The sequence below is a fragment of the Panthera tigris genome (genome assembly GCF_018350195.1).
Source record: "Panthera tigris isolate Pti1 chromosome D3 unlocalized genomic scaffold, P.tigris_Pti1_mat1.1 chrD3_random_Un_scaffold_84, whole genome shotgun sequence".
In the NCBI taxonomy this organism is placed as follows: Eukaryota; Metazoa; Chordata; class Mammalia; order Carnivora; family Felidae; genus Panthera; species Panthera tigris.
Genome location: NW_024962169.1, coordinates 124,816 through 138,821, shown reverse-complemented (window position 1 = coordinate 138,821; position 14,006 = coordinate 124,816). Strand labels below are relative to the sequence as shown.

Sequence of the window (14,006 nt, the reverse complement as noted above, 5' to 3'; positions counted from 1 at the left end):
AAAATGCAGTTTCTTTCCTATTCCAAAAACCCTCCCACTCACCTTCACCCTGGACAGGAGGGGGTGCTATCTCTCCCCCCCTGCCTCCTGCCTGGTCACCTTGACACCAAGGTGTCAAGAAAAAAATTGGTTGTGATAATAGTTGAACTATTAAAAACTAGATGACAGCAGGGCTCCCTTAGCCTTTCAGGGGGTGTGATTCTCTTCCAGAGACTTCCTGCAAACGTCAGAATACATAATCATTTTTCTTATGCCCCAGAATCTCTTTCTTAAGAACTATCTGGACAGTAGATCCCCCATGGAAACATTCTCCTCTTGTCCCTTATATCACAGGCTTTAGCCCATCTCTGTCTCCTACTCAATCCCAGGAGACACCTGTGGATAGATTTTTATGGAGAACCATCTTTCACAGTGTGAGGAAGCCACAAGAAGAACTGAGGGCCAGTTGGCCTCATTTTTGGTCACACAGAAACACACACACACACACACACACACACACACACACTCATAGACACACAAGGATCTTCCCTCTCTCTGAGTGTCTACTATTTTTGATTCTTCAGTTTCTAGGCCTCTTTGTCCCTCCAGAAGTCAGGGACAACCTATGCTCACCCAGCCATCCTCAGGATCTCAGTAACTGGGAGGCAGAATCCCCATTAGCAGAAAACCCCAGGAATAGTGAGTGTAACTGGGGTCCTGTCACCAGGTAGCCAGGATGTGCTCTAAACACCAGCTCTCCCGGGACAAGGCCGATATCAGGAAACCTATAGCAGGTCTCTGTCCCCATGGGAAGCTCAGTCCACAACCATCTCTGGACTCCAATCTGCACCTGAGGGGCTGTGTGGTACATTGATTCCGAGAGCAGCAGCCTAAATGCTGCTGTCATGAGGCCAAGGCCATAGGGAAGTGACACACAATCTCCCCCTGCTGTCAGGGCTGGACTGACACTCCCTCAGCGACACCTCCAGACAGGGTGGACTTTTACAGCAAACTCTACTGTTCCAACCCAGAGCCACAAGGTTTGTGACCTCAGGGACACAGTCCCCCTTATCTCCACCTCTCCACCACTCACATGTGGGTTCTTTGAATGACCTGGAACTTCTGGGTCCAGGTGGCCTTGGGTAACAGAAATTCATTCTTTTAGTCATGGGTGGATGAATGAGTACTTGCTCTGTCTTGAATATGCTGGACACAAGGCACAGGGATACAACTTTGCACACCCCAGAGACAATTCTGACCCCAAATAGTTTTGTCCTGGAACCTCTCTCAGTGTTTAATAATTCCATCACCGAGATGGCTCTGAGATTCAAAGGAACAGGCCCCTTATAGGGTTTCACTGGATACCATGTTGGGCTTTCCATCCTGCTAAATCAGACCCATGATAATAAAACTCATGACTAAAAAAAAAATAAGAAGAAATGAATAAAAAATCAAACTACTTTAGTAAAATTTTATAGACTCCTATTCACCTGAAAACAGAAGGCATTCCTATTCCATTGTTTTTCCATCCTTGATTTTAACCACAATCTCCATCCATATTCTCTCTGGAGTAAGCACAGACCTGGGAAAAATACACTAATGATTTTACCTGCATCTTCTCAATGACATCAGCATCAAAATTAAATCAATCTTAATGAGATGAATTTTATGTAAAAGGACACACCCATTTATATGCAGGTTTGGCTAAGTGGTGACTAATACATAATCTCTGTCACCGGATCCTTGTCAGAGCATCCGCAATTGTTATTCATTTTCTCCTAGAACTTCCTACAGGCTTGTTCTTTGTGCTCTGAGGTCAGTGCCACACACAGCCTCACATGGCAGGGCTCCTGCAGACTGTCTGTGCGCTGGGAGAACAGATCCTAGGAGGGAATCACTGCCCACAATGTATGCAGAACTGTTGTTTTAAGCAGGTGGAAATCATAATGGATTACAAAGATTTTCAGTGAGTAACCCCTCTATGCATGGGCACTAGGATTTCTATGCACAACCTGGAGAGAATCTCTCCCCATCTCCTCAGTGCTGCAGGAACCTCAGAGGAAGGAAATCCTGGAAACCAGGGAGGAATCACATAAGAGGAAAGATGCAGTGACCTGCACAAAAGGGGCCATGTGTCCATGGGGACCTGTCAGTGCTTTGGACTTGAACCTGATCTAAGAAGAGTTTGTGTAGAGACACCTCATCAGGCCAGACCCATGAATAGCCAAGAGAGACATGGACAGACTCACCCTGAACAATCTGAGTAGAGCATAGAGTCTGCCTTCAGGTGATGGGAAGACATATAAGGGGACACTTGACTTGGTCCTAATGCAGGAAACAGTGGACAGAGCAGTGAGGAGGCAAGAGCTGTCTCTGATGAGCTCTGGTCACCATGTCACACAATGGTGTGTCTGTGTCTGGACATTAGGGGGAGCTCAAGGCCAGTTTCAGAGGAGTCAGGGGTGATCAGAGCTGGGACCTGGCACCTGGCACTGCCTGTGCTTTCTGCTCAGGGCTCACAGCTGTGACCTCACTGATGGCCCAGGGACCTGACCATGCCCAGTGAGAGATCTAGAGCTCAGGTTCTCATTTGCATGGATGGGCCCTCCCTCTCTCCGAGGATGAAGAGGGGAAGGGAGACATTAGGGGAGGTCTGCTCAGCTGTGGGCCTGCAGAAGGAAGGAAGGATCCGCAATAACCTCCACCATGGCCTGGTCTCCTCTCCTCCTCATCCTCCTCGCTCACTGCACAGGTGACTGATGTGGGGACAGGGGAAAGGGACACACTTTCCTGGGAGGACAAAATGGGCCCTGCTTCTTCCTCCTGTCTCTATACCAGCATCACCTTCTCTGTGTCTCTCCCCCTTTACAGTGTCCTGGGCCCAGTCTAGGTTGACTCAGCCGCCCTCAGTGTCTGGTTCTCTGGGCCAGAGGGTCACCATCTCCTGCGCTGGAAGCAGCTCTAATATTGGTGGTTATGGTGTGAACTGGCATCAACAATTCCCAGGAATGGCCCCCAAAGCCATCATCTATAATAATAACAATCGACCCTCCGGGGTCCCAGATCGATTCTCCGGCTCCAGTTCTGGCAACACAGGCACCCTGACCATCACTGGGCTCCAGGCTGAGGACGAGGCCGATTATTACTGCTCATCGTGGGACAGCAGTGACAGTGCTCGCACAGTGGTCCAGGCCTGTGGGGAAGTGAGACAAAAACCTGCTTTCTCATCTGTAAAGGGAGGGAACAGACCAGCAGTCGCCTGCTCAGCTAGGCCTGTGATGCTCCTTATTCCTTTGCTGATACTCTGGGCCCAGGTCCATCCAGCGACACCTCGTGTGACTGAGGCTCTTCCTGTCCCTTCTGTTCTCAAATTCACTCTGAGCAGACCATTCTCCCTTCTGTTCTCAAATTCACTCTGAGCAGACCATTCTTAGACAAAGACTCTTCATGAAACAGATGTTTTTGTTTTGTTTTTTGTTTTCTGGGGTATTTTGCTTCTAGGCTGGATCGTATTATTTTTTTCTTTTTTTTTTTAAATAAATGAAACATTTTATTTTGCCTCTGAACTTATCATGGGACCTCAGTTACACCCATGCTCTTCTTGAAGAAAAAGTCAGTCTTGTTTGCATATGATATTTTACCCAATTGGTTATAAATGGTGCTGGTTAGTTTTTGTCTTAGTTCCTGATCTGAGAAATAGATGCCAACTTAAAATTACAAAATTATAAAAATAAACCCCAAAAATTTTGTCCATAGGAAAAAAACTGCATGTGAACGTCTATAGCAGTTTCATTCCTAAACACTAAAAATTGAAAGCAACCAGAAATCTGCACATGGATGTTTTTTCCAGGTTTATCTCTAATCACTCAAACCTGGAACCAACTAAGATGCCACCAAATAGGTGGTACATTTATAAAATGGGATATGACTCACAGGACGATTAGAGTTATAGCACATACTGGAAAGGGCAAAACTCTCGAGAGTATAAACATTTGTGGTTTCTGGGGGACTGAAAGTAGAAAAAGAGTTGATCATATGAAGAGAGGAAAATGTTTCCCAGCAATACAATCATTCTATATGATAGTATAATGACACTGAAATGACACTATGGCATTGCCAGAACTCATTGAAAACTGTACAGCCACATGACAGAACCTTAGAGTGCACATGCAAAAAACTAATTTAGGAGAGTTGGGGCCCATGATGGAATGCAGAATTTGACAATTCTATTGACTTCCAAGACAAATGCGTGAACCCACCTCAGTGCAGGGGTTGGGAGAAAGCTGCTGAGCTGTGTGACTTTGAAAATGGGTGGAGCCTCTACATGTAAAGATGTAAGAAACTGCATGCAAGTTCTGAACTCTAGTAGATAAGGTGGTATCCCATGGGGGAACAGGTAGATTATTTTGAATTGGCTGCACTATGTACTGGAACGGAACAAGCAAGTAAATGGTGGTGGCGGTGGGGCCAGATTGCTCACTTTAAGAATGGAAAGTCACAGCTATAACCAAGGGAAGAGACTTAAGTGAAGTGTGTGGTCATGGATTAGAGCTGGAGACGGCAGTTTGGAATCATGTGTAATATGGAAATAGTCACCAATATGTGCACATTGTTGGGTTAGTGTACTCATATATATGTCTTTGTCATCTGAACAAGACTGGAAGCAATGATGTCTCATAGCCATAAGATGCATTTTCCCACATACTGCTTTCTAATACTGTTCTCCAGGGAAGAGATGTAGGCTTCTTTGGAGAAGTGCTTAATTCCTAGTCAGGAATTACACAGGATGAGCATAGAGTACACTGTAGTGTCAGAAAGTGAAGAATCCTTCAAAACAAACACAAGCACATCAATGCACACCCACCACATACATGCAAGTGTGTGTGTGTGTGTGTGTGTGTGCGCACCCACCCACCCACCCACACCCACACACACACACACACACACAATGACAGGGTGTGTCAAGGACCTCATGAGCCAAATTAAAGGGCTCCCATTGGGCAAAACTGGAAAGATTTGAGCAACCAAATAAATGTAATAGTATGGGGTTAAAACTCAAAGTCTAAAATATCTGTCCATGACCCATATTGTTAACCGGTTGTATAAATGAATAAATGGAAGGAGAAGAGACATATTCCCATGCAGATATTTCAAGGAACAAGTGTAAATACTTGGCCCTGAAGGATGTCAGGCATAATCCCCACTCAGTAAGTATGGACAAAGGTACAAAAAAGAAGGAGAGTCTAAGAAAGTTTCACAGTAAGAGAAGCTTAAGGAAACATCATGACTAAACATCACAAAGAATCCTTGAACTGGATCTTAGAACAGAAGAAGAACATTAGGTAAAAACTAAGAAAATCTGAATAAATTGTTATGGGTTAAACTGTGTCTCTACCAATTCATATGATAAAAAGTTCCCCCAAATCTTATATTTCAGGATGTAACCTTATTTGAAATGAGATTGCTGCAGATCTAATTGGCTAAGGTGAGACCACTAAGGTTTAATTGCATGTGTCAGAATTCTTTTCTCTCTTTGGTTTTCCTCTGACTCTTTGGTTGGAGTGATGGTCAATTGTGTATGAATATTTTAGAGAACAGAGCCTATGAACCCATTCTTCAATTTCATAGAAGGCCTTGAGATTACAGAAAAGAAATATATAAAATGCTGTTTTCTTTTTAAGGTCAATCCCTAGGGCATTTACCAAATAAACATGATTAAGGCTAAATATGGGTTGGATACCTTATCCTGGAGGCCCTTTCATGTAGAAATGGAGAAATTCTAAGACGACAGAGGGCCCTTGTACAGTGTAATGGTTTATACCGGTCCTCATACCGAAAACAATTATACATCTGGACTAATAAAAAGGAAAATGAATCATATGTATGTCAGAGAGACAGAATAAATAATGAATTCCCAGGGTAACTGTAAAGGGTAAGTGAAAACCCAGCCTGAGAAGCATGAACAGTGGACACGTTTTGGTTGAAAGCATTTTAGTCTCATGACAAATGCAGACATCAAATCTCAGGACCTGTGCAGGGGGTTATGGGATGTAACAGGACACTGACACTCTCATAATACAGCAACATTAGTCTCCCTGTAAGGAAAATTCAAACAACCTTTTTAAATTTTTTTATTTACTTAAACTCAATTAGTTAACATACAGTGTGTGTTGGCTTCAGGGGTAGAACCCAGTGATTCATCACTTACATATAACACTCAGTGCTCATCCCAACAAGTGCCCTTCCTAACGCCCATCAGCCATTTAGCCCATCCCCCCACATACCTCTCCTCCAGCAACTTTTAGTTTTTATGATGTATTTAAGAGTCTTTTACGGTTTTCTTCCCTCTCTGTTTTTATCTTATTTTTGCTTCCCTTCCCAGTGTTCATATGTTCTGTTACTTAAATTCCACATATGAGTGAAATCAGTCTTTCTCTATCTCACTTAGCATAATACACACTGGTTCCATTCACATTGTTGTAAATGACAAGATTTCATTCTTTGTGATTGCTGAGTAGTATTCCATTGTATATATAGATACCACATCTTCTTTAATCATTCATCAGTCGATGGACATCTGGGCTTTTTTCATACTTTGTTGATTGTTGATAGTTCTTCTATAAACACCAAGGTGCATATGCCCCTTCAAATCAGCAGTTTTTGTATCTTTTGGATAAATACTTAGTAGTGCAATTGCTGGGCCATAGGGTAACTCTATTTGTAATTTTTTGAGGATTCTCCCTACTGTTTTCCAGAGTGGCTGCACCAGTCTGCAATCCCACCAACGGTGCAAAAGTGTTCCTCTTCTACACATGCTCACCAACACCTGTTGTATTTAGCCATTCTGACAGTTGTGAGGTGGTATCTCATTGTGGTTTTGATTTGCATTTCTCTGATGATGAGGGATGAGCATCTTTTCATGTGTCTGTCAACCACCTGGATGTCTTCTTTGGAAAACTGTCTATTTATGCCTTCTGCCCATTTCTTCATTGGATTATTTTTGGGAGATGTTGAGTTTGATAAGTTCTTTATAGATTTTGGATATTAACCCTTTATCTGATATGTCATTTGCAAATATCTTCTCCCATTCTGTCGGTTGCCTTTTAGTTTTGTCGATTGTTTCCTTCACCATGCAAAAGCTTTTTATCTTGAAGTCCCAATAGTTCATGTTTGCTTTTATTGCCTCCAGAGACATGTCTAGTAGGAAGTTGCTGTGGCCAAGGTCAAAGAGGTTGCTGCCTGTTTTGTCCTGTAGGATTTTGGGTTTTTGTTTTGGGTTTTTTTATTACTATAATTTATTGTCAAATTGGCTTACATACACCACCCAGGGCTCATTCCAACAAGTGCCCTCTTCAATACCCTTCACCCATTTTCCCCTCTCCCCCACCCCCATCCACTCTCAATTTGTTCTCTTAAATACAGAGGCAAACCCTCCCTCACTGTAACTATTTTTTCCCCTTCCCTTCTCCCATGGACTTCTGTTAAGTTTCTCAAGATCCACATATGAGTGAAAACATGATATCTGTCCTTCTCTGACTGACTTATTTCACTCAGCATAATACCTTCCAGTTCCATCCATGTTACTGCAAATGGCATGATTTCATTCTTTCTCATTGCCAAGTAGTATTCCATTGTATATATAAACCACATCTTCTTTATCCATTCATCATTTGGTGAACATTTAGGCTCTTTCCCTAATTTGGCTATTGCTGAAATCACAGCTATAAACATTGGGGTACATGTGCTCCTATGACTTAGAACTTCTATATCCCTTGGGTAAATTCCTAGCAGTTCTATTGCTGGGTCATAGGGTAGTTCTATTTTTAATTTTTTGTTTTCGAGATCAGCTGCAACAGTTTGTATTCCCACCAACAGTTCAAGAGGGTTCCCGTTTCTCCACATCCTCGCCAGCATCTATAGTTTCCTGATTTGTTAATTTTAGCCACTCTCACTGGTGCGAGGTGGTATCTCAGTGTGGCTTTGATTTGTATAACCCTGATGATGACTGATGTTGAGCATCATTTCATGTCTGTTGGCTATCTGGATGTCTTCTTTGGAAAAGTGTCTAATCGTGTCTTCTGCCCATTTTTTTCAATAGATTATTTGTTTTTGGGGTGTGGAGTTTGATAAGTTCTTTATAGGTTTTGGATACTAGCCCTTTATCTGATATGTCATTTGCAAATACCTTTTCCCATTCCATTGGTTGCCTTCGAGTTTTACTGATTGTTTCTTTTGCAGTGCAGAAGCTTTTTATCTTGATGAGGTCCCAATAGTTCATTTTTGCTTTTAATTCCGTTTCCTTTGGAGATGCGTTAAGCAAGAAATTGCTGCGGCTGAGGTAAAAGAGGTTGTTGCCTGCTTTCTCCTCTAGGGTTTTGATGGTTTCCTGTGTCACATTTAGGTCTTTCATCCATTTTGAGTTTATTTTGGTGTATGGTGTAAGAAAGTGGTCTAGTTTCATTCTTCTGCATGTTGCTGTCCAGTTCTCCCAACACCATTGCTAAAAAGACTGTCTTTTTTCCATTGAATACTCTTTCCTGCTATGTCAAAGATTAGTTGGCCATAAATTTGTGGGTCCAATTCTGGGTTCTCTATTCTATTCCATTGATCTATGTGTCTGTTTTTGCACCAATACCATACTGTCTTGATGAGTGTAGCTTTGTAGTAGAGGCTAAAGTCTGGGATTGTGATGCCTCCTGCTTTGGTTTTCTTCTTCAATATTACTTTGGCTATTCAGGATCTTTTGTAGCTCCATACGAATTTTAGGATTATTCTAGCTTTGAAAAGAATGCTGGTGCAGTTTTTGATTAGGATTGTATTGAATCTGTAGATTGCTTTGGGTAGTATTGACATTTTAACAGTATTTATTTTTCCAATCCATGAGCACGAAATAAATGTTTTTCCATTTCTTTGTGTCTTCTTCAATTTCAATTTTAGGATCTCTTGTAGGGCTGGTTTAGTGGTGATGAATTCCTTCAGCTTTTGTTTGTTTGGGAAGACCTTTATCTCTCCTTCTAGTCTGAATGACAGACTTGCTGGATAAAGGATTCTCAGCTGTATATTTTTTCTATTCATCACATTGAAGATTTCCTGCCATTCCTTTCTGGCCTGCCAAGGTTCAGTAGATAGATCTGTCACAAGTGTTATTGGTCTCCCTTTATATGTTAGAGCATGTTTATCCCTAGCTGCTTTCAGAATTTTGTCTTTATCCTTGTATTTTGCCAGTTTCACTATGATACGTCGTGCAGAAGATCGATTCAAGTTACGTCTGAAGGGAGTTCTCTGTGCCTCTTGGATTTCAATGCCTTTTTCCTTCCCCAGATCAGGGAAGTTCTCAGCTATGTTTTGTTCAAGTACCCCTTCAGCCCCTTTCTCTCTCTCTTCCTCTTCTGGAATTCCTATTATACGGATATTGTTGTGTTTCATTGCATCACTTAGTTCTCTAATTCTCCCCTCATACTCCTGGATTTTTTTTATCTCTCTTTTTCTCAGCTTCCTCTTTTTCCATAATTTTATCTTCTAGCTCACCTATTCTCTCCTCTGTCTCTTCAATCCGGGCTGTGGTCGCCTGCATTTTATTTTGCACCTCATTTATAGCATTTTTTAGCTCCTCATGACTGTTTCTTAGTCCCAAGGTATCTGTAGCAATAGATTCTCTGCTGTCCTCTTTGCTTTTCTCAAGCCCTGCGATTAATTTTATGACTATTATTTTAAATTCATGTTCCGTGATATTGCTTAAATTGTTTTTGATCAATTCGTTAGCTGCCGCTCCTTCCTGGAGTTTCTTTTGAGGAGAATTCTTCCATTTTGTCATTTTGGATAGTCTGTGGGGTGGCACAGAACTGTAGGGCACTTCCCCTGTACAGTCTGGAGTAACTTGTGTTGGTGGGCGGGGCCGCAGTCACACCTGATGTCTGTTCCTAGTCAACCGCTGGCATCACAGTCAGACTGGTGTGTACCTTATCTTCCCCTCTGCCTGGGGCAGGACTCGCTGTGGAGTGGTGTGGCCCCTGTCTGGGCTACTTGCACACTGCCAGGCTTGCAGTGCTGCTTGTATGGGATCTGGCGTATTAGCCAGGGTGGATCCGCAAGGTGCACCAGGGAGGGAGGGGCAGGCTCAGCTCCGTTTGCTGTCGGTGGTCCCTTGTGGGAAGGGCCCTGCAGCACCAGGAGGGAAGCAGGCAGACCCGTCCAAGGGATGGATCTACAGAAGCACAGCGTTGTGTGTTTGTGCGGTGCAAGCAAGTTCGGTGACTCAACTGGTTCCCTTTGGGAGTTCGGCTCGGGGATGGGAGAGGGAGATGGTGCTGGAGAGCGCCCTTGTTCCCCGGGGAGCTGAGCTCTGTCTTCTGGGGCTCAATACCTTTCCCACCCGGTGTCCTTTTGCCCTCCCGCTCTCCGAGCAGGGTTGTTGACTTTTAACATTCCAGATGTCAAGTCCCGCTGGCTGTCCGAACTCATGGAATCCGGCCCCTCCACTTTTGCAAGTCACACTTGAAGGCTCTGCCTTGCCCGGCGCGCTGCCCCCCCTCTGCCCCGGATCCCTCCCACCAGTCCGTGTAGTGCGCACCACCTGTCCGCCCTTCCTACCTTCTTCCATGGACCACTGTGTACACTTGACTCTGGAGAGTCCATTCTGCTAGTCTTCTGGTGGTTTTATGGGTTATTTAGCAGATTTGGGTGGAATCTAAGTGATCAGCAGGATACGGTGAGCCCAGCATCCTCCTACGCAGCCAACTTCTCCGAACAGCCTGCCTGTATATATAAAATTCTAAAGATTCTACCAAAAAACTGTCAGAACCAAGATATAAATTCAGTAAAGTCACAAGATACAAAATCAATGTACAGAACTCTGTTGCATTTCTATACACTGATAATGAATCCGCAGAAAGAGAAATTAAGAAATCAATCCACCTGGATCTGGTTCTCACTGTGGCTTAGTCTCTGGGTGCTCACAGGCCCTTGGGGAGCCCCAGGTCAGGCCCCACAGCTTTCGCTCCATCACCTCCTGGGGTGAGATTTCCAGACAAGGGTCAGCTTCAGGGTTCAGGCTGGGGCTGGCCAGCCAGGGGGAGGGGGCTGGTTTGCATGAAGGGTCTCTCCCTCCCCTTGGGCTGCTGGAGGCAATAAGAGAGACTCTGGGAGCCGGACTGAGGGACATTAAGGACACACTGCTGAGCAGGGGTCTCCACCATGGCCTGGGCTCCTCTCCTGCTCGCACTGCTGGCTCATTGCACAGGTGGCTGGAGGCTGGGATCGGGGCTGGAGACGAGAGGACTGTGGAACCATGTATGGGCCCTGTCCACTGACCCTTCTCTCTCATCCCGTGTCTCTCTTCTGACTTGCAGGGTCCTGGGCCCAGTCGGTGGTGACTCAGCCATCTGCAGTGTCCTAGCCTGTGAATAAGACTGCTACCACCTCCTGCACCGGAAGCAGCAGCAATGTTGGGGCTGGAGGTGTGTCCTGGTGCCAGCAGCTCCCAGGCAGTGTCCCCAACGTTGTCATCTATGGTAGCAGTGCTCGGCCTGTGGGGGTCCCGTCCAGACTCTCAGGCTCCAGGTCAGGGAACTTGGCCTCCCTGAGCATCTCTAGGCTCTAGCCTGGGGATGAGGCTGATTATTACTGCTCAGTGTGGGACCACAGTCTCAAAGCTCACACACTGCTCCAGGCCTGTGGGGAAGGGAGACCCAAAACTGCTGTCCCCTCAGCAATGGACTTCCTGTGAAGCTCACACCCCTTGGCCGACACAGCTGCTTCTTTCTTCGTTTCTTCTAAAAGTGGAGTCTTAGACAAGGCTAGGGAATTTCGTCTAGAAATAGTGTCCTTGTTCTCTCAAATTGTGCCTGGAAACCCAGCCCTAGTCTGCAAAACATTGTCTGATTTTCTTCCGTTGGGCAGGATTTACTGCACACCTGGGGGCAGGCTATCCTGGGAATTGAGTCCCCGTTGGGTCAGACCCCGGCAGGTTTCATGTGTTCCTGATCAGGATAGACGACTGTACAGAGATCCGTCCCTGCACACCCTGTGGTGAACACCAAGTATGTGCCAGGCATGACCCTTGGGCTTAGGCTCGGCGTGAGTACACTAGGGACAATCTACGTCCTCATGTTGCTGAAAATGTCCTGGGAGAGAAAGAGGACAAAGAAGTATGAATAGCAACACAAATAAGATGTTTCTAGAGAGTCAACAAGGGTGAGGCAGTGAGGTGGACCTGGAACATTTTGGGGGGGGGGCTGACAGAAACCCCCAAATCTGATGTGCTGTGATGATGTCTCAGTGCTGCATAGATGATCAACGAGCCAGAGGGGAGCGTGAGGAGGGGACCAGGCAGAGGCTGTTGACTGTGTCCCTATCAGACCCTTCCTCCTCAGGTCAGGGGTCCAGGCTCGGGTCCTGCTGGAAGAGCTGTGCTGAGAGGTGGGTCCCAGGGAGCCACCTCTGTCTTTCTGACAAGGCAGAGGTGCCTCTTTCCAATCCCTTCCCTTGTGGTCCTTGTTGATGGACTCCCCCATTCCCACAAGCAGTAGACAGAAGAGGAATCCAGGGGAGGGCCCGGGGGTCTGATTCTGCTCAGTAATCTGGGGTCAGAGGGAGGAGGAGTGCCCCAGGCTTCCCAAGCCATGGGATGTGGCTGGTCCAGGCTTCTGTCTGCCTGCTATGCCAGCCGCAGGACACATCATTCCTCAGGGGCCAGGTCTCTGGTCACCCTGTCCTCCACTCATGTAAACCCATGAGGGAGGGTCAGGATCTGGGGAGGCTGCTGTAGGAAATGGAAGGGTGGGTGGGGGTGAGAAGGTTACAGCCTAGTGATGGGCCCTGAGGTGAGGGATCTCCCCCAATATTGAGGAGGGGGCCGTGGAGCTGGCAGGAGTCAAGAGGGCCTTCCCTTCCCCCAGGCGCGATACTCACATTGTCTTTCACATGCTTTGTCACCTGTAACGGGGCTAGAAAGGGGTGCTGTGGGCACATGTGTGAACCACACGGGTGAGCCCAGGGCTGTGGACCCAGAACCTGACAGCCATCAGGAGCAGCTCAGTAACGAGGGTCCAGACAACCACGGGCCTCTAACTGGGATGCCAGTTTTGTCACAGAGGACAGGATGTTTTCAGGGTGTGAAGGTATGTGGGATAGAATGGAATAATCCATGTGGTTTTGGCCAGCAATCAGGGACAGAAGTCAGGGCCACCAGGGGGCCAGCCATCAGTGTGCTCGCTAGAGGATACTCACCTGATAGGACCTGGGGCTCATCACCACCCAGGCTACCTGTGCCCTTAGGTTAGCTCCTCTCTTCTTCCTCTGGCCCATTCCACCTGTGAAATCCCAGGGCACGGAAGCTGGACAGACGTACAGCAAGGGCGTATCTGAGTGCAGCAACTCCACCCACATGGGAATTTCTGGATACAAGAAGACTTTCAGGAACCCAGTCTCCATAACAGAGATTTAGAGGTCAGAGTCTGCGTGTCCATCATGACCTGGGCCCCTCTCCTCCTCTCCTCCCTCCCTCCCCACACAGCTGAGAGCCAACCTCATCCAAGGTGGGTGGGAGATGTGCCAGCTCTGCTCCAAACCCTCACTCTCATTCACAGTGGACTCCTGACCTGCTTAAACTCCTCTGGGTCCCTTCAGAGTGTCTGTGGGCCAGGCAGGGCTGACTCGGCAACTGTCAGTGATCAAGGTCCTAGAATGATGGCCAAGTTCTCTTATACTGGACACAGTAACATTGCTGGCAATGAGGCAGAAGCTTGGCTTCAGCAACACCTGAGCCATGTCCTCAAACTTCATTTCAATGGAAGAACAAACATCTAGCCCTCTGGGGTCTCCACTGAGTTTCTGGATGCAGGGCAAGCAGCCTGGCTTCCCTGAACATCCCCGGTCTTCAGGCTGAGGGGGAGGCTGTTTATTTCCGCTCAGCGTGGAAATGCAGCCTTGGAGTTGCACACTGGCTCAGGCCAGTTGGGAAGCGACACCCCAACCCTGACCTCCCAGGCCTCACTCATCACCTGAAGACCATGTCACTGGCCCCAGAA

At 46.2% G+C, this 14,006-nt stretch overlaps 1 gene segment (V, D, J or C); it reads left to right on the top strand.

Moving 5' to 3' along the window:
* Positions 1–2,669: 2,669 nt before the first annotated feature.
* On the top strand, positions 2,670–13,423 carry LOC122236239. The segment is given in 3 exon segments: positions 2,670–2,731; positions 2,851–3,182; positions 13,304–13,423. Coding segments are annotated over 3 exon segments (498 nt in total).
* Positions 13,424–14,006: the final 583 nt, after the last annotated feature.